Raw genomic sequence first — 19,800 nt, 5'->3', positions numbered from 1 at the left:
GAATGTGATTTAAAAAGATTGTCAAAAAAAAAAAAAAAAAAAAAAAATCAGATGCTTGAACCATCATAACATTGGTATGAGGAAATGAGGAAATAATTCCGATCTTTTAACAATATTTCTGACATTCTGTTACTTCCTAAAATGTATGAAAAATTAGAAAAAGCTATCTACAATAACAGTGTACTGTACAATTACACTGTGACACAGTAATTCTTTGTAATATTACAGTATAATGTGCATTTGTACAGTTTTGTTCTAAAGTACCTGAAAATGTGTTTATAATTGTTGTTATATGGAATAAAGTTTATTTTACTATTCTCTCATATTATGTGTCATTAGTGTAATTAATGGCAGGATTGGTGTGTAAGAGAGCGTTTAAACGGTCGTGTGTGTGTGTGTGCACATATGAAGGGTTACTGCTCTCACTTTCACTTCCTCATCAGGTTTTTGACAGCTACACTTCCTCATACTTTGACTGAGATTAGCTGTGAGTGTGTGTTAGTCGGTGTGACGGTCATGAAGGACGGCAGCGGAGCAGCAGAACAGGCGGAGGTTTCCCGCCAGGAGCTCTATGAGGATTATGTGAAGTGTTACCGGCAGCCGTGTCCGGAGGCTCGGCCGTGCCGCGATGAGCGGCTGCTGAAGAAGGCGGCTCAGTATCTGCTGAGGGAGCCGGAGTCGGGGGGGATTTTCACCGTGTTCCCGTTTTACCAGGCTGTGGCCGAGGACCATGAAGCCCTGAGCACGGACTGCAGGAGACACCTGTCCGCCTTCATTAAAGCCACCGAGCTGCTGGAGACTCTCTGCGTCAACCTGTTCCTCCAACCCTGGAAGAAGGAGTTCAAGACTCTGAAGGTGGCACTCTTCATTTTTTCTTTCTTTCTTTCTTTCTTTCTTTCTTTCTTTCTTTCTTTCTTTCTTTCAGCCACTTCCAGCTACAGGTAATGTCAGTTACCTTATGAGTGCTCCTCTGGGTCAAAGTTCATTTTCGTTGTGGAGTAATACTGTCACATAATCTATATGGTTTATATATTGATTATAGATCAATGTTTGGACAGACTGATTGATTATCTTTGTTTACTAATGTAAACACAGCATCAGGAAATAACAGCCTAAATGAATTAAGTTGATGTATTGTTAGTTTGTGTATCTGTTTTATTGTTAGTCCCTGTCTCTTGTCTGTCAATCATTTTACTACAGGGTTCAGTCTTTTGTTTGATTTTTGTTGTATTTACATTATAAATCAATCAGTTGTCTGATATTGGACCGTACATGTTTCTGTATTACCTGACACCTGGGCTGGTTCTGAATCAGTTTCTCTTTCCGTCCTCCATCTTTTTCTTTAAACTTGGAGTCAGAGTCACTTTCTTTACTTCCTCCATGTTTCTGTCTCCACCGTTTCATCCTGAGTTTCTCTCTCTCTTCTCATCCCTTCATTCATCCTCTGGAAATATTACACACAGAGGAGCCCCTGATTCCCTTCTATACTGAAAGATTCTGACATTGCAAACTTCTGAATCTAATTAATCTGTCATAAGATCACGTCAATGACACTTGAAACAATTGCAGCTTGAGTGAATGTTCTTATCACAAAACAGTCTCTCAGGACTCCACAGGAGTCTGACGTATCCATGTAATATTGAGTGGGTGATGTGTGCTGTACGCGCTGACGCTGTTTGACATATCAGACTTGTGTGGGCTTGGAGAAAATCGCTGTGTTTCATTCGTCCCTGCTCTCCCCTACTCATTAGAGGTCATTGGTAATCAACCTGTTTCTAAATTGTATGAAAGTTGAATTTTATTTTACCACAAACATTAAAACCCATTACATACCTCCAAGAGTTCATTATGTGTTATAGTACAGTAGTGGTAAAAAATCCTGTTTACCAGGTGCTGTAGGAGAGGTCATGTGATAATCTTTGAGTCTGATACTTTTAATTGAACCATAATCAGTAATCATTAGATTTTGAGATGCATATACATGTGGAAGTGTTTGTCCTTGTCTACAGGAGTCCTTCTGGAGTATGAAAAGTATGAAGGGATTTTTCACCAGGGGGTGATAATGCTCCTCGTAACTTGTGGACCCGCTAATGAATAATTTCCAATATGATAGGCAAGAATTTTGTAAAGTCTCCTTTTGTACAGGGTTGTTTTATTTTGGTATGAAGCTTCAGTAATGGTTCCAGATGAGTTGTTCCAGTTCCTGTTTGTGTGCAGGATGTGGTAGAGGAAACACCTGAGAGCACAGAGTGATTAAACAATGGCACGAAGACACGGAGAGTGGGTGAAGACAGGTTTAGAGTGTTATAAAAGCCTGTGATCAAGGCGTCATCACTCATGTCCATCACTGTCCTGCAGAAGCTTTACTACAGGTTTCCGTAACCCTGTATGTCTAATCTAATCTTACACAGATATTCATCACTGTGTAGTAAGTGTTAACTGCTGGTTAACCTACAGGTGAGTTATATAAACAGGTGTCATGAAGGAGGAAATCAGCTCTACAGACCAAAGCTGTTTTTGCACCAGGCTGTAAACATGTTTATTTCTGCTGTAAAGTTGGACATTTTAACATGGGAGTCTATGGAGCCAGACTCTAGTGGTCATTAGAGGAACTGCAGCTTTTGGTTCTTCAGTGTTGGCTTCATTTTCCTGAGGTTGCCACTTGAATTTTACACAATACAAAGTCAAACCCTGCCTAGAATTAATCTGGCCAGTGTCTCAGTTACATAGTTTGTCCAGCAGAGAGCGCTGCAGACACGTTTATTTATCAAATATAAAATGTGCCACTTGCTACATAACTTAAATCTCATTACTCCTGACTGACCAGCTTTGAGAAGTCCTTGATAAAGTACGATCTCTTGATGTTGTAATACATTAAATGTATTTCGGTCTCTGTGTCTCCTCTAGACTTTTACAGGTCCATTTGTTTACCGTCTTCTGCCAGTTCTCAGCAGTTTCACCATTCAGTCAGTCCTGGCCTCTATTGGCTACCTGCCCAACACCGACGCCCCACACAGGTAACGGAGCAGGGAGATGAGGGTTGAGGTTGCACTGGATTCAAGGCTTTTAATTCACTCCTCACTTTTTGTCCTGCTGTCCTCAGTTGTCTTCTTTACTGTTTGATGAATTTCAGTGAGTTCAGACTCAGTGAGGATGCTGACCCGGACAGAGCCATACTGCTGGGCTTCGAGCTGCTGCTGGCCAGGGTGGAGTGTAGCAACCTCCTGGAGCAGCCGGTTACAGATCAGCAGGGACCGCAGCCACAGGTAAGATCAAAAATATCCTCCAATAACCCTCCAACCTGGTTTCATATGTGACATGTTATCATCCAATCAAAGAGCAGCTTATACTTATTACAGTGGCCCTGAGAGCTCAACACACACTTCACTTTTAAAGCCACAGTAAAATACTTCTTTATTCCAGCGATGCATCAGTATTAACAATCTAATAATGTAAGACTGGTGATGTTAGGTAAATAGCAGATTTTCATTTTAAATCAGTGTGGCTGTGTTTGTTAGTTTACTGCTTATTACTTATGCTCTGCAGGGTGAAGAAGCTCCTGCCGTAAAAAACATGTTGGCATGGACAAAATGTTGGCTAGAGGAAAGGGAGTCATCTGAATTACAAAATATTTTCCAATGCTTGAGATCCGGATTGACACTGATGATTCTGATCCGTCTGCTAGTCTCTGGTTCTGGTCTCAGACTCCTCCTCTGAGTCTGGGTCTGACTGAGGCTCAAACATGTGACTGAGTCTCTCTGATGTTTCCTCCTCTAACCATCTTCATACTCTCTGCTCTTTCACCTGTCCACCTGGAGACAGCAGGTGGTGGGCGGGGCTAAAGGCCTGATCCACATTTCTCAATCAGGAAGTAAGAGGAGATGAGCTTCAGACCTTAATGTGTGAAAACATGTTGAACTAAATATGAATCATAGCAGATGATCTGTTCAGAGTTTAAAACATGCCTGGAGGAACTTGTGTACCATGAAGGTGTAGTCCTAACCACAGCGGCCCGAGTCCAGCTCCTGGCCCTTTGCTGCATATCATCCTCCACTCTCTCTCTCTGTCTCTCTCTCTCTCTCTCTCTCTCTCTCTCTCTCTCTCTCTCTCTGTCTCTCTCTCTCTCTGTCTCTCTGTCTCTCTCTCTCTCTCTCTCTGTCTCTCTCTCTCTCTCTCTCTCTCTCTCTGTCACTATTAGAATTAAGGCAAAAAATTACTTGTGAGTATTTGCAGCTCATGTGTTGTCAAACTGATGAAGATGTTTTCTGAAGTTGTTTGTGTTTTCTCTGTTTTCTCTGTTCTTAAGTTGCTGAACTCTCAGGGCCACAGTAACTTACACTGCAATCAGTGCATTTCCAAAAAAAGCCAGACTCAATCAATAAAACCAATAAAATAAAATTAAAGGAGGAATATAGTTCCAGGCTGCGATGAGAAGAATTCAACAGAAGTCGACTTTGAGAAAAGGAATGTGTTGAAAAAAAGAAACATGTCTACATTCTGCTCATGATATTGAAAGCCCCTCCGCTTTGAGCTCAGTGTAAGAGAGTGTGTCTCGTTAACAGGAATTATAAACATTACTGACGTGATACAGTACGTCGATGGTCACAGGAAGTGGGTCACTTCATGGCCTCATGTTGTGGTCTCACACTGCAGGAGTGGCTGGATCTTCTGCAGAGGAGAGGGGGGCCTTCAAAACCAGAGGCACCCACAGCAACGAAGACAACAACAGAGCGAAGGGAAGAGGAGAGGAAGAAGGAAGAGGCAGATAAAAAAGAGGTGGGACAGAGTGCAGAGGGTCAAGTTTATTTTTATTCAGCACCAATTCACAACAGGGGGGGGGCACTTTTTATATGGAGCAGGTCTAGACCGTCCTCTTTATTATACTGACTACAGACACCTTTCAAGAAGCAGAAACCTCAAACAGAACCAGATTGAGGATGGGCGAGAGAGAGACACAGAGAGATGTTCCACACAGATGGAAAGTAATAATTATATTAATAATAGTTGTAGCAGTAGTCTCATATTCAGACTCTGCAGCTCTGGAGGCAGAAATACAGTTCCTGCAGAGAGGACAGGAAGGAGAGAGGAGAGAGGACAGGAAGGAGAGAGGAGAGAAAACAAAAGGAAGAGAGGACAGGAAGGAGAAAGAGAAGAGAAGACAGGAAGGAGACAAGTAGAGAAAGATAGGATAGGAAGGAGAGAGGAGAGAGAACAGGAAGGAGAGAGGAGAGAAAACAAAAGGAAGAGAGGAGAGGAAGGAGAAAGAAGAGAAGACAGGAAGGAGACAAGTAGAGAAAGATAGGATAGGAAGGAGAGAGGAGAGAGAACAGGAAGGAGAGAGGAGAGAAAACAAAAGGAAGAGAGGAGAGGAAGGAGAAAGAAGAGAAGACAGGAAGGAGACAAGTAGAGAAAGATAGGATAGGAAGGAGAAAGAGAAAGGGAGAAGAGAGAGAGAGAGGGACGCTCATGTGCTTGAGGGAGCAAACAGAGTCAGAGTGACGCAGGATTGGATTTAACTGATTCATTGAGACTGACCCACCCTCCAGTGGTAGAACAGTAACAGGTACAAAGCCTGAAAAAGTAAAAGAATATGGTGCTGACTGAAAGTTGAGGTGTAAAGATGAGTTTTAAGTTTGTCAGTCAGACAGTCTGATGTCAGCAGGGAGGAAAAGGCTCTGCAGCTAGCAGACGTCTCTTTAGCTCTGGAGACAGACAGGAGCCCTGAACTCTGAGAACGCAGAACACAAGGTAGAACTTAAGGTTTCAGACAGGTGTGGAGGAGCGAGCCCATTTACAAACTTTGTAAGTCTTTAAAAGCAGCTTATGTGGACACACGACGTCTCGGAGTAGCTGGAAACCGAAACTGCTTACCTTTGTTTCTCTGATAACTCATGAAGCAGACGTTCAGCAGGTTTTTAACCAGCAGCTGAATTCTGCACAGAGGCGTCCTCCTCTCTTCAGTGACACAGGACAGGACGTCTCCAGCAGCTGGGAGCTGAGCTGTCTAACATTTCCTCAGCTTGTTTCTCTGATAACTTCAGATCCAGACGTCCGACGACTAAAATCTTTCATCTGGTTCAAATATAGAGCTGAAAACCATCAAGATGTAAAAAGTGTATGTGGCTTAAAACTAGATAAAAGTCAATGCTGAGCTTCTGTCAGACAAACACACTGACACATGATCATAGAGGATATGATGTCTTGTTTAATGTGGGAAAGTTTCAGATATATATTCCCAATTGCTCCTATTTTCAGGCTCTAAAGGAACTCTGCAGGAACAAACCAAATGTTAAAACAACAGGACACGGCATCTTTGTCAGTGCTGTCGGCTACGTCATCGGCCTGGACACAAGCCTCACTGGTGTTTCCAGGTTTCATTCTTCCGTCAGTTGTATATAAACAACAGAGCCACGTTAACATATGCTGACCTCACCTGTTTTATCTCTTCAGGTACCTCTGTATTCTGACACCAGGATTGCAGTGAAGCCCCAGCCCAAGCCTCGACACATCCACCTCATCAGCGCAGACCAGTCCATCATTGAGATGCAGAGAACCTACCCTGACCTGGCCTTCAGGGGCCGGCTCCTGTTGCCAGACAAGCCTCACCCAGCGAACGGCAGCAGGAGCAGCAGTAAAGCTGTCCTCGCTGTCGGTCATCATTACAGCGATGACAGTAAAGATGCGGAGCTCTCCAAAAGAGACGCCAGAGCTGCTGCTACAGCTGTCTGCAGTAACAGTGATGGAAGTAAAGCCGGGGAGGTGTTGGGTGACAGTGTCAGAAGTAGTGGTTGTAGTGACAGGAACAGTGGTGGGACCTCCACCCCCGCAAACCCCGCGAGCAGCAGCTTCATCAACACTGATGATGATGAGTTCAGCGGCCCTCAGGCCATTTCCCTTCACATCACACTGAGAGCTGGAGCCAAGGCAGAGCAGGACCAGAGGCCCGGAGAGTCTCAGCCTACAGCAGGGCCTCAGCAGGCTGCAGCAGGTAACACACACACACACACACACACACACACACACACACACACACTTCCATAATATCAGTCCCTTTGAAATGTTGTTTTCTTCTGGCCCAGTATATGTCTCGTTTCACAGCCTGTATCTGGCCATTATTCAGCATGATAGTCAGACACCACTTCCACATCTGAACCAGTTCTGGCAAACACACAGAAACTCTTGCAGCTGTCAGACAATACCTGAGGATGTGGAAGTGGAAGTTTATGGGCCAGACTCGGGCCGTAGCTGTATATTGGCCCAGGAGTTTTCACTTCGCTATGTAGGTTACTAATATTAGAATGACAACACAGCAGACAGTGTGATGATGTTCTGAAGACTTTGTCATCAGCCAATATAAACTATTTTTCTTTCATAAATCTCCCCTGTCACCTGCCGACTGCTACGCTGGCCATCATTGTTCTTTTCATGCCCAGTGGGTTTTATGTGTGGAGTAAAATCCACTGCGAAAAACATCAATCAAAACATTACATACATGTCTGAAGTACATCAGAACATGTGTTTATGTAGAAAATTTCAAATAAATTCTGCACTTAACAGCAGAAAAAGCCATTAGAACCATTAGAAGTGAGCACAATAATCACATGTGTAATGGATAAAAGAGCCTGACAGAAACATTTGTCAGCAAATGAAATACCTGACAGATCAAGCTGAAAGAATATGGTCCTGAAAATCAGATTTTCACAGATATCTCCATTTTAAACACAATGTTAGAAATAAAACTGACACCAGTGATCCAGTATTGAGAGTATTTATTGATGCTTATGAAAATGATTCTAACAAGATGTTATCTCTGCTCTTTATAAAGGCCTTATGCCTGTATGTGTGTAAACTTATTACACAGTAATACACAGTATGTTTGGCTATTTGGATTTCTGCTTGTGAAAAAGTGCTCACAAGGCGCTGGCTACTTCCTGAACCCCCAACGATACAGGAGCGGATAGATACAGTAGATGACATGCATGTCCTGGAAAAAATGACCTGAAGAAAACTGAATTTATTAAACTATGGACCAAGTGGATCAAATATGTAATAAGCCCTATTAAGTATTGAATGATTGACCCTGTAATGTTATTTTCCTCCAATCTCATATAAATTTTATTCAGTTTTATTATATTTTCTTCCAAACCCCTCAAACATACTTTCCACTGTGTGTGTGTGTGTGTGTGTGTGTGTGTGTGTGTGTGCACTTTACTTCTCCTGAACTGGACAAAAGTCTACAGAGGTGGACAAAGTCCACAGCTCCGTCAGAGTAGATCCTCATGGTCAAACATTGCTCCAATACACGTGAAAGTTGTTCAGTCAGACTCTTATTTGAGTTAAAGTACTGGAGAACTTGATTTTAAAATACTGTACTGTATTCAAAAGTAATTTTTTTTTATGTCAACACATTGTTGTATTGTTGCACATTTACTGAACCTAATGACTCTGAAACAACCTGCTGACTGACTGACTGACTGACTGACTGACTGACTGACTGACTGTAGAACCTGTATAATAAACAACTTGCAGGATATGATACAAAGACTGTAGAAATGAACATGAAAACACAACTGAATCAGGAAAACAGCCAACTACAAGCTGTTCATCTGGAATTAATGCTTTCAAAAGTTGGATTTCAAATTTTTGGAGGTAGTGACGGAGTTTGGTCGTGGTAAACACAGCAAACATTTCAAATGAAAGGAATCTTTATTTAATTAAAAAATTTCAAACATGGACTTGAAGAATCTTCTGCCTCATCGTTATCTAACATCTCCATGGTTAGGACACTGACAGGTTCACACATGACTTACAGTGGAGGAGTTGGCTGTGATTGGTTCTTTTCCTGTGGTGAACACAGCGTACAGTCTATCACATTTTCCAAAACAGAATAAAGTTCATTTAACTGACTAAAAGCTCTGCTTCATAGAAACATAGTGGAGTCAAAAGAATAGTATTTGTCTGTAAGTGTAGTAGAGTAAGAGTAAAAAAGAATACTCAAGTAGAGTACAGGTGTTTGAAAAATAAACTTAAGTACAGTACTCAAGTTAAAGTACTTTGTTACTGTCCAGCCCTGATGTCTTGTAATATAAACAGCTGCCCCCAAAATCAAGAATTTAAAAAGGAGGACAAATATTCAAAGGACATCTACCACAGTGGAAACAGTGGCATATCTGACTGTCTAATAGCACACCCCTCATCTTCATGATGTTACATTACTGAGCCTCTAACCCTCCAGAGGTAAACCCTCCTCTGCACTTCGTATGATGAACGTATGTTTCATCTTCTCATGTTTTGTTACTTGCTGTAATGAAAATAAATTGCAGCCAGCAGTTTACATATGAAACTGATTTCCACAGGTGAACACAACAAGAGGCCGACCCAACCAGAGCCTTCCTCTCTGACCACCGAGGACGATGAGGAGGATCTGAGAGGGCTGGCAGAGAGGATGGGCCAGCTCCGTGTGCAGGAGCACAAACAAAAGGAGCTGAGGAGAAGAGGAGAGAACAGGAGAAGAGAGGACAGCACGAATAAAGAGAGGAGGAAGAAAGACAGAAAGGTGAGCACAGAGGGAGAGGCGGAGGAGCAGAAGCTCAGGAAGCCGGTGATGGAGACGGGTCCAGCACTGAACCATGAGGCCAGCAGGTGCAGCGGATCCTCTCAGCCCGATCCTGCAGCGATGAAGGAGCAGAAGCAGTCCACTGTGACAGACTGTGAGAGCTGTGAAGGAGGAGGCAGCACGGGGCAGCAGGAGGGAGGAGATCCTGGCCCGGAGGAGGAGGAGGAGGAGGAGGAGGAGGAGCCTCCACAGAGCTTTGTCATTGTCTAGCATCACAGCAAATGATTTCATTTCATTTGTGTCAATGCATGGTTTTTCCTAATGATGTGAACTCTGCATCATGCTCCTTTTCTTTTTCACTGTTAAAGGCCCTTAATCTATTTTATCATATTAACTGCCGGGATATTTAAATGCATTGTTGTAATGGCGGTGGATGAGAAAACAGCATTTTGTGTTTCTCTACTGACCAGAATTGCAAAACTGTTTACTCCAGTACACATATTTATTCACTTGAATTGGAAAGTGGTGTCAGACTTTTGGAGCCCACTGTATTTGTTGTCAGTCTGTGTATCAGAACACCTGTCAGACTAAATAAAGGTTCACATTTGTGATTAAGATTTTTGACTTTGGTGTGGTAACCCTTTTATTTACTTTAATTTATATTGTTACACTATTTTAATCAGCCTGTAAATTCTGTAAATCAATTCACAAAGCTGATTTTTTTTCTGATTTTTATTAGATCATACTTAAAGTCTCTCTCCAGACATGTTTTGAACTCCTCTTCCTCTGCTACATTTAGCCCCGCCCCTCCCATCCCCACAAGTTGACCGGATTGGTTCCTTAGGTTTGTGACGTATGAAACCCTGGCTGTCTGAATCTGTGTGTATGAGACTGTCATTGGTTCACTGCAGTTCAAGGTGGAAACACTCAGTCATGGTGTTGATGATTATTTCACTCTTCATGTCTTGTATTATATAAAAACATCATATGGATGTTAACAAGCTTAAACACTGGATTTTCATCAGAGGGTCTTTAAAAACACAAACTCAGGATTTCAGAATAAACTTTTTATTCTGTAAAACTAAGAGCAAAGATTAAATTAAGATTTAATTAAATGAATGACCTACACATTATCATCAGCTCCCAAACGCACCTGTAGTATATGAACTCATGTGTTCTGTACCTGTGGTTGCTCCTGCTTTCACCACATCAGGTTTAAAATACAAAAGTAAACGTCACTTGACATCACATAGTGACATTTGAGCAGACTTATAAAAAGCAACAGAGCAAAACGCACACAAACAGAATGAATCAGTTTAACACCTCAATCTGAGCAGCAACAAGAACGTTCTCTGGTGTTTCACAGAGACACTGAGGCTCAGTGGAATGTTTCAGTTGTAGTCAGTTGTTGAAGTTAGTTCTGTTTCTGTAGGTGAGAAAACCTTTCATATGTGATGTTGGTGAGAACGTCATTAAAAATGAATGAAAAGGAGCCTGTGTGACCAGAGTTTGCAGAGTTTTCAAATGGCTAAAACAGAACCTTAAAGAAGCAGCTACCTTTCTTTCTGTAGTACAGAAAACCATGTAAACAAGTAAATGTAACAGATCAGTTATATGAGTGGGTGTTGTAAACAGCTCTCCATTATCTTTGTGTGTGTGTGTGTGTGTGTGTGTGTGTGTGTGTGTGTGTGTGTGTGTGTGTGTGTATATCAGACGCTGCTAGTAGCAAGGATCTTTTCACGGTTTTTTTCGTACTGGTGCAGCATCTTCTGGAGGTCGTGGTCAGCAGGAATCACCTGCACGCACACACACAGACACACACACACACAAAAGTTTTTTGGACACAGATTGGTGATTGCTGAAGGAAACAAAAAAAGAACAGATTGACAGGTCACTGACATCTGGACAGGTAATATTAAAGACTGGGGAGAGAGTGGAAGCACACCATGTTGCAGCTTAAAGGTACAATATGTCATTTTCTGCCACTATAGTCCCTTTTCCACTGGTCAAAAACCCCGCTTTAAACACGGGTAAACCTGAAAAATAAAAGCTGATCCACCCATTTTTCACTGTCAGTTGAGTTTGTCTTTCTGTTTTGACTGAGGACACAGACAACTGCAATGACTGATGTCATCACATGCTCTTACAGAGCACACACACACACACACACAGACACAGTGGAGAGAGAGTGAGCTGCTAGCTGCTGTGTAAACTGGTGAATCAGATCCGTCTCGTCTCATCCCCGTGCTGCACAGGTGACAGGTGTGTTTGGTGTTTGAGCTCTGAAAGACGTTACAGCAGAAGAAGGGGTTCACAAGGCCAAAATCATGTTTTGTGAGGTCATCGTGACCTTTGACCACCAAAATCGAATTAGTTTGTCCTCGAGTCCAGGCGAATGGTTGAACCAAGTTTAAAGAAGTTCCATCAAGGCGTTACTGAGTTATTGCGTCGACGAGAATGGGACGGATGTACGGACTTGATTAAAATCATGGATTTCTGTAAGTTTGAAAATTGGTGGAAACGTTTGGAACAATGTCAGAAAACAACTCATCCAAATATAGAACATAGGTCTAGTCATTATTAGACATATTAATCCAGAAAGGATACATATTATAACTTTAAGCGTGCCAAGTCAATGAGGGTTCATCCATGTGGCCACCTGAGACTAAAGACCTGCTCAAACCAAAGCAGAGAGGAGAGTCACTCACCAGAACAGGAGCAGGGAGAGAGGCCAAGGTCTGTTTGATGAGCCAGTCCTCATGCAGCTGGTGCAGAGACTCCAGATATTCCTGGTGCGCGCACACACACACACACACACACACACACACACACACACACACACACACACACACACACACACACACACACACACACACACACACACACACACACACACACACACACACACACACACACACACACACACACACACACACAATGTTATAAATACTGACCCATTCATTTCCCTTTAAGTTGACTGACAGTTTGTGAAGTGAAACTAAATGTTTTGGCCTCCTCACCAGTGGAATGACTTTCTCCTCCTCTCTGCATCTCTGCTTTAACCTCTCATGGCAGGTCTGAGGAGACGTCTGCAGGTAGACTAGAGCCAGAGGAAACGTCTCATCAACAAGCTGCTGCAGCTTTGAACATGATTAATAACAGTCAAGACAGTCCATCACACTTTCATGTGTAACTGGTGGGATATCTGGTTTCCTGGTAACTGATGGGGGATGATAATGACTTCTTCTGTGGGTCATGACCTGCTGCATGTTTTGCACTATTGCAGCTCCTGTCACTGGAGTGTGTTCAGACAATAGATTCAGATTTACTGTGACAGAGTCTGGGTGTTTTCATACTGAGTCGTCTTCTGCTTGATGGTAAGAGGTGGACTGTGAGGAGAAACACTGATGCAAATTCACCAGCCAGGGGGAACCTCGAAATCTAATCTACTGTATCACATGTGACCTCTCGGACCCATACCCTAACAGGAAGTCAGCCATTTTGAATTTACTCTGCAATTTTGGTGCCACTTTTGTGATTTAAGGACATCATACTTTAACAAACTCCTCCTAGAGAACTGATCAGATCGAAAACCATATTTGGTCAGTCTCATCTTAACACCATTGCTATGTTAAACTGAGAAGCTTGTGAGTGTTTGTTGCCAACCTGTCTGTGGCGGCCTGGCAAATTTCCATGTTTCGCCATGAAACAGGAAGTTGTTATAATATATGCATTGTCCAAACCGAGCCAAGCTTTATATGTTTGATAAGAGTCCCGGCCTGAACACATGCAAATGTCAATATTCAGTGATAGTCATAGTCCCAGGAAATGTCATGTGATGTCTTCTTCCTTGCAGACTGGCCCCACCCACTTCTAACTTGGTCAGAATATGCTTAAGACTCATTGATGCCTCAATGTGAAATACATATAATATATATATATATAATATATATATATATATATATATATATATATATATATAAAATAAATTGTCCAATCTGCTCCAAACTTCACGTTTTTATCACAGTCCCACACTGAAAACATCTGAATGCTAACTGGAACGCTAACTGGAGTCATGGTCATAGCGCCACCCACTGAAAACAGGAAGTATCCGTTGGCACTATTTACAATAAGAACTGATATCACTGTCAACCAGTGAAGGCAACAGGAAATACACACTTGTTGTGAAACCAGCGTGGAGGCTGAGCACACACACATATTCTGGAACTGCACAAAGAGAAGGCTGTATTTGGAAAACGTTATTGCAGTTGTTAAAAATATTTTGGGATATGAAATTCCAAATACTTGTCCAGTGATGCATCTTGGGAACATTAAAGGTGCTGAGATGAGAGAAGATCTCTACCTGACCACAGTTAAGGAATATAAGGCATCTTCATCATGGAAAAGTTGACATATCTTTTGATTCTCAGAGAGAATACGTTTAAAACGAAATGTGAAAAGTGGTCAATTTATATGAGACACAGACTAAATGAATGCCTCATTAAAATAGTTGTATGACTATCGAAATGAATATTGAAACAACTCCAAAGTTATTTTATTTTGTATTTGGTTATATATATGTGTCGTTCTGTTACATTCTTAATCTGCTGTTCTGTCTATATTCTTGTGAAGATGAGATTTACATAATCAGGTAACATGAAGACGGAGATGGAGGCAGCAGGTGTGACGAGACAAACACCTCCACTCTCCACCGTACAGATGGATACTAATCATCAGTCCTCACAGTATCATCTCATTATATTCTCAACCTTTCAATGAGTGAACACTACAGCCACCGTTTTTCTTGTCTTGATCATGTTTATTAAATGTGTGTTTGTGCTTTGTGTTATTCTCACCAATCAGATCGACAGGAATGGAAATGTTAGCTGTGATCCAATCAAACCACTCGCTCAGAACAGCGTAGTCCACCTCTGGCATTTTCCCACTGAAAATGATGGAGAAAACGATATGAAAACAAAAGATTTGAGGCTCAACAGTACAGATACATGTGGGCTCACTATTTGGCAAGCAACAGGTCACTGTCGCCCATTTTTATCTACTGTGTTATAACAGCTTATAAATGATTTATAAAGTGTTAGCAAGCTAATTAATTAACTAGTTGAAAACCTTTCACAAATCCTTTATAAGGGGAGTCTGATTGTGAAGTGGAACTGATTCATGACTAAAACTACGTGACACACAAAGCCAGAAATATTCATACTCTTTCTTCTCATCAGAATTATAAAGCCGTGCGTTCACAGGGTTTTGCTTTATAAATCTCACTCATTGAGAAATAGGGCACACGTGCACGAGCCTCATTTCCACTCCCACAATTAGCCATAAATGGATGAAGACTCTCCCTTAATCAATCAGTTTGTATAAAAACACAGTCTGTGCCACAAGTGATCAGAAACAGAGAAGAAAGGAGAGTCTTAACGAGGTTCCACAGGCTCTAACACTGTGATCAGTAAATATTCAAATAGTATCGAACAGTTAAAGAATGACTCACAATGAATAATCAGGATATTAAATGACGCTGAAAGAAACACTGAGCACAAACAACTTTATTCTTGTCATTTCAGATTTCTTTTTTCCCTCAATGTGGCTCTAATAATAATAACATTACCTTCTGAAGAGATTCTCCACAAAGATGTACTTGGCACTGAAGATGGACCTCTCCATCATCCTGACCGGAGCCGACTGAAACCAACCAATGAGAAACCTTTAGTCCAAACAGCTGATTCCCAGCCTATATTAGCTAGAATACAATGAAACGGGTGTGTTTCTAGCTAACAGCACATTTACTATGGAGGACAAGTGTCTTTCCAGCATGGTGAGTTGAACGTAGGTCTGCAGTGTGATGCCCCAGCGCTCAGGATCCTGATACATCAGACCCTGCAGGGACAGAGACAAAGCATGGCAGACATGCAGGGAAGGTTTGATCTGGACTGTCACAGTCACAAAGTATGGAGCCTCACAGGTGACCTGGTGTCACCACTGGACTAAAGTTCACTTGCTAACAGTGCACAGGTCATATCTAATCCAACACCACAGCAGCTAAAGGCCTCTATGGGTATTTACAACTTTTATCTCCTTTCATTAAAACTTTAACTTTAAAAATCCTATTCTGTTTAATGTCCTAAGAAACTATCCTGAAAATCCTTTTAGGTTGTGACCTGATTACACAGGTCTGATGTCAGGTCAGTACGCTCTCACTATGACAACAACACTGTCATGCATAGTACCAGAGGGTTGTGTCCACGGATATTCCTCCATTTAGAGACTGGTTCAGTCAGAACCTGGAGCAAACAAGAGAGGAGAGAGGAAAAATAAGTTCATAAACCTTTCTGACGTCCAGGGTCGCTGTTCAGTTGATATTCTGAGAGCTGTGACTCAAGGTATTCAGGCAGACGGATGAACACAGGGTGTAAACAGCTAAAATAGTTCCAGTCAAAATAACATCCTTTCTAACCACTTCTCCTCGACCTCCATGGGAAATGTCAGGAAGTCAAGGAACGATGTGGAGAGTTCATAAGGACTTAGGAAAACAATCTGACTGCACTTACACTAGGATTTACTTTTAACTAACTTTATTTCTAACACATGGATGATAAATCCTCCATAAAACAGCTGCTCTGTTGTTTCTACATTTATGTGGGTCTGCCAAGGTGAAACTACAATGGTGTGTCACTTTAAATGTTGCTGCAGCAAGGAATTGTGGGACAGCATTTCTCCTTTCCTTTCCTAAAGGAAAGTCCAGTGTTTCCTCTGCTAAAGGAGATAAGATAGGAAGCACTGAAGCTCCTTTCCTCCTCATGTAGAGAAGTGGAGCAGCTGTGATCATGGTGCTGCTCAGAGACTTCAGCTCATTTCATCAGTTTCAACCTTCATAAGGAAAAAGACTCATTATAAAAACCTTTCATTCAAAGTCCAGCCTCCCCCGCATGTCAAACATACGGTGGCCCTGAGGTTAAACGCACTCCAACTGAAGAAAACACATGCAAATACACACAACACAAACAGATACAGCCTGTTTGTGTATATTTACAACTGACGAAGATGTTTTCTGAATTTGTTTGTGTTTTGTCTGTTTGCAGTACGTTGAGCCTCGGAGGCCACCGTACAAATGGCAGTTGTTACGACTCAAGCCAACATGTGTAACAATTAGAGTGGTAGTTCCTGGGGGGAGGACATGCACACACATCTTCAGTAAGCACAGCTCTGCTGTAGAAGGACTTTGCTTTGTTTTACCTCTATGTTGCTGGTTTTGCTGAAATACTCCAGACATGTTGTCTTCCCGCTGGCAATGTTCCCCTCCACACAGATCTGAGAGCAGTGACAGAGGGACAGATGTTAACAGGACTTCACTGTTGTTTGGTGTATGACATCTTGTTTTAGCAGGCTATGTGACGTGTGGTGATTAGTATTTAGTCACTATAAAGTCCCACAGAGTGTAGATGAACATGAAGTGATGATTGCTGATCATATGGTGGGGACTCACCACTGGTTTCTTTTCCTCTCCATCCCGCACAAGCTTTCCTTGGAAGGAAGACAACATAGTGAGACAAGACTTCAGTTCCCACAAACTCCGAGTGCTGGCCTCTCTCAGGTCAGCAGGCTACAGCGAGGTCAGAGGGACAGAGAGACGCACAACAGGTACAGTGCAGTGTGTAAGTAGGTGTACAGGCTTTTTCTTTATCCAATATGGACGTCAAGAACCCCAAATAAAAACCACACTTTAACAGTCCCTGTCACTATGACAAACATGGCACTTACACACTGCATTGTACACACATCAGTTAGTCAAAGCAGGGGTTAGCAGAAGTGAGCATGTGACAGACAGAGGTCAGGGGTCGTCGGACCACTAGTCCTCCCAAACAGCACTCAGAGTCCTGACCTAAGAGTTTCCTCTCAAGAGCTTTTCCCAACACTCCTGGGAGCAACTTTCAGTGAAGAAGAAAGATGTGCATGAGACTAGAGAAAGCGCAAGGTTGACCTCCATGAGTGTGCTTCCTCCTTCCTCACTATGTCCACCGTGTGTGACAGGTGTGTCAGTGAATGTGAGGAACAAATTCAATTACATTCAGACAGCTGATAACTACTTAACGTGCACTAAATGAACTGTCCAACAGCTCAGGGTCTGAAGAGTACGACGCAGTATTAGGGAAACATTGAGGGAAAAAAAAGAAAAGAAATATTAAGAGGAATTTTAAGAGGAAAAAACATATTTCTTAGGAATATTACAAGCAACCAAAAAAACGACATGGGGGGGGCAGCCATGAGAACAGCTGGAAGAAAGTATCGCCTTTAATCACTAAAACCATGTGACTGTATTCAGAGTCAAGTGTTGCTCTTTTGTAGAATTAAAAACTAGAATCACAGCCAACCAGCCAGGTTACAGTTTGCTCATATGACATGGAGCGATGAGTTTTAAAGAAATGAATAAAGGATATAATTAAAAGTATAAGTGCATGTCATCATAATTAAGGCTTTAGTGATGTCCCTCGCCTGTAAGTCGCTTCGGAGCGTCTACCAAATGAGTAAATCTAATGTAATGTAATAATCAAGAGTATAAACAGCATTTTGTATTTGTGAAATAAGAATTTGCAGTGGAGAATCTTGCATATGGAGCCTATTATATAGTAATTAATTTAAGACATGTGGACAGGATTTGTAACATATACAGTCAATAAAGATGGAAGTAGCAAAAATGGTCAAAGAGGAGGGGCATGTGTGGGGCTGAGACTATGGTTTAAAATGTGAATGATATCAATAAAACCAATAAAGTCAAACTGCCATGGAATTATTTACCAAATGTGTGAATTTATTGACATAATAAGGCACTTTTTCTGTTCTTCCCAGCTCTATATACTGTACATACTGCATAATAACACTGGCAGGTCTAAATAGTATCTTTAATCACGACCAGGATAAACAACGGAAAAGGGATGGGTGGATTAACCAGTTGAACAAGATCACTAATTAATTACAGGTCCACATATTATAAATAAGTTCCGGACCAGTGAGGATTTTCAGCCTAAAACTCAAACAAAAACATTTAATAACAACGTAACAGCCCTTAGCTGAAGAAACAATGACGTTTGTAAAACTTGAAATATGTGTCAGTAGCTTCCCGGGTCTTTTAGAGGAAACATTTTAACACCTGTCGACAGCTGCAGATATGATTAAAATGGCTCGAAGCTCCACTGACCTGGAGGACGGTGCTGCGTAACGCTGTGTGCTCTGCTCTGAACCCGGCTGACGTTCCCAGCATCGGGCATTAGAGCCCGGTGACACCCGGCAGCACCGACCGAGGACGGAGCCCCGGCACGGCGAGCCGCCAGGAGCCTGACGCACCTCCATAACTGCGCCATTCCCAAAGCAGCTACCATCATGTTGAAACACACCGAGATGAAGATGATGCTCGATAACGATCTGACTCAAACAGGAAGTGACGACTCTCCTCCTGGTGGTGTTTCTGTAGTTCCGGTATACTTTTAGCAAAATACTTTATACAATTAATGTCGTTTCTTAAAAAACACACTGATATTTGATGCCTATTTAAATTAAATAATATTGTATAAAAATATGTGAAATGCTTTTATTTTTTTTTTAAAAGAAAAAAAAGCCCAACATATGAATATTTATGAACTTTTTATTTTTCTCGTTTATTATTAAGTTTATTATTTTTCTTTTGTTTTCTTCTTATTTATTTATTTATTTATTAATTCATTCATTTTCTTTCTTGATACCTGTTGATACCTAATGTTCTTATTCTTATTAGTGCTTGTGCAGTTGTTTCTTTAGTTTCCGCAGTTATCCTGAATGGGATTTTATTTATTTTTTTGACTGTTATAAAGATTATCAAAAAAAAAACTTTCTGTAGTTCCGGTAACACGGGAACATAGAGAAATGCTGGATATTGAGCTGATCATTTAGACCATAACTTCGTCAAAAAACAAAAAAGCTATTCAAACTGTGAAATTGTGCTCTCATTTTAATATCTTCATTTAAGTCACTTTCTTTTTATTCACCTTTATCTTAACTGACTGCAGTTACATAAAAAAAAAACATTCCTGTCTCCTCAAATGTCTCTGTCCTTTGACTTTTTCCTTGCTGTCGCCATGACGTCACTGACATGGATGTGAAGGTCTCATCTCATTAAGTACAAGGCTGAATTAAATTTGCAGATGATCTCTGTTCTGCAATGATTCTGTTTTATTTTGAGTTTGTGTCTGTCTCCT

General features: G+C 41.6%; 2 protein-coding genes across 9 annotated transcripts; one reads left to right on the top strand and one right to left on the bottom strand.

Moving 5' to 3' along the window:
• Positions 1 to 443: 443 nt before the first annotated feature.
• si:ch211-189a15.5 (uncharacterized) lies at positions 444 to 10,178 on the top strand. Of its 2 annotated transcripts, XM_056394536.1 has the most exons (6): positions 446 to 855; positions 2,908 to 3,017; positions 3,134 to 3,266; positions 4,654 to 4,776; positions 6,451 to 6,988; positions 9,357 to 10,178. In XM_056394536.1, exons 1-6 carry the CDS (start codon positions 517 to 519, stop codon positions 9,824 to 9,826), a joined length of 1,713 nt encoding a protein of 570 aa, XP_056250511.1. In that variant the 5' UTR covers positions 446 to 516; the 3' UTR covers positions 9,827 to 10,178. The 2 variants fall into 2 exon arrangements, with proteins under 2 accessions (XP_056250512.1, XP_056250511.1); XM_056394537.1 differs by lacking the exon at positions 4,654 to 4,776 and having other exon boundaries at positions 444 to 855.
• Positions 10,179 to 10,608: 430 nt separating this feature from the next.
• Positions 10,609 to 19,013, bottom strand: tk2 (thymidine kinase 2). 7 transcript variants are annotated; one of them, XM_056395663.1, is made up of 11 exons: positions 18,768 to 19,013; positions 17,058 to 17,174; positions 16,808 to 16,882; positions 15,802 to 15,855; positions 15,356 to 15,451; positions 15,183 to 15,256; positions 14,413 to 14,501; positions 12,577 to 12,656; positions 12,265 to 12,345; positions 11,263 to 11,352; positions 10,609 to 11,228 (listed from the first exon to the last, which is right to left on the bottom strand). In XM_056395663.1, the coding sequence occupies exons 1-10, from the start codon at positions 18,828 to 18,830 to the stop codon at positions 11,266 to 11,268; spliced, it is 816 nt and encodes a 271-aa protein (XP_056251638.1). In that variant the 5' UTR covers positions 18,831 to 19,013; the 3' UTR covers positions 10,609 to 11,228; positions 11,263 to 11,265. The 7 variants fall into 7 exon arrangements, with proteins under 7 accessions (XP_056251638.1, XP_056251639.1, XP_056251636.1 ...); XM_056395664.1 differs by having other exon boundaries at positions 15,362 to 15,451; XM_056395661.1 differs by having other exon boundaries at positions 10,609 to 11,226; positions 17,058 to 17,095; positions 18,768 to 19,012.
• Between the last annotated feature and the right edge of the window lie 787 nt (positions 19,014 to 19,800).

Source organism: Seriola aureovittata, chromosome 14, assembly GCF_021018895.1.
Source record: "Seriola aureovittata isolate HTS-2021-v1 ecotype China chromosome 14, ASM2101889v1, whole genome shotgun sequence".
Lineage (NCBI taxonomy): Eukaryota > Metazoa > Chordata > Actinopteri > Carangiformes > Carangidae > Seriola > Seriola aureovittata.
The sequence above is the reverse complement of the archived record's forward strand: the minus strand, read 5'-3'. Positions and strand labels throughout refer to the sequence as shown.

What these genes read in the sequence shown, in the direction of transcription:
- si:ch211-189a15.5 (XM_056394536.1), top strand. Translation starts at nt 517, where the DNA reads ATGAAGGACGGCAGCGGAGCAGCAGAACAGGCGGAGGTTTCCCGCCAG. An exon ending in AAGAGGCAGATAAAAAAGAG is followed by an intron (nt 4,777 to 6,450) that starts GTGGGACAGAGT and finishes TTATCTCTTCAG; the next exon opens with GTACCTCTGTATTCTGACAC. An exon ending in GCCTCAGCAGGCTGCAGCAG is followed by an intron (nt 6,989 to 9,356) that starts GTAACACACACA and finishes TGATTTCCACAG; the next exon opens with GTGAACACAACAAGAGGCCG.
- tk2 (XM_056395661.1), bottom strand. Translation starts at nt 18,951, where the DNA reads ATGATGGTAGCTGCTTTGGGAATGGCGCAGTTATGGAGGTGCGTCAGG. An exon ending in GAGAGGAAAAGAAACCAGTG is followed by an intron (nt 16,883 to 17,057) that starts GTGAGTCCCCAC and finishes CACTGCTCTCAG; the next exon opens with ATCTGTGTGGAGGGGAACAT. An exon ending in CTCTCCCTGCTCCTGTTCTG is followed by an intron (nt 11,353 to 12,264) that starts GTGAGTGACTCT and finishes GTGTGCGTGCAG; the next exon opens with GTGATTCCTGCTGACCACGA.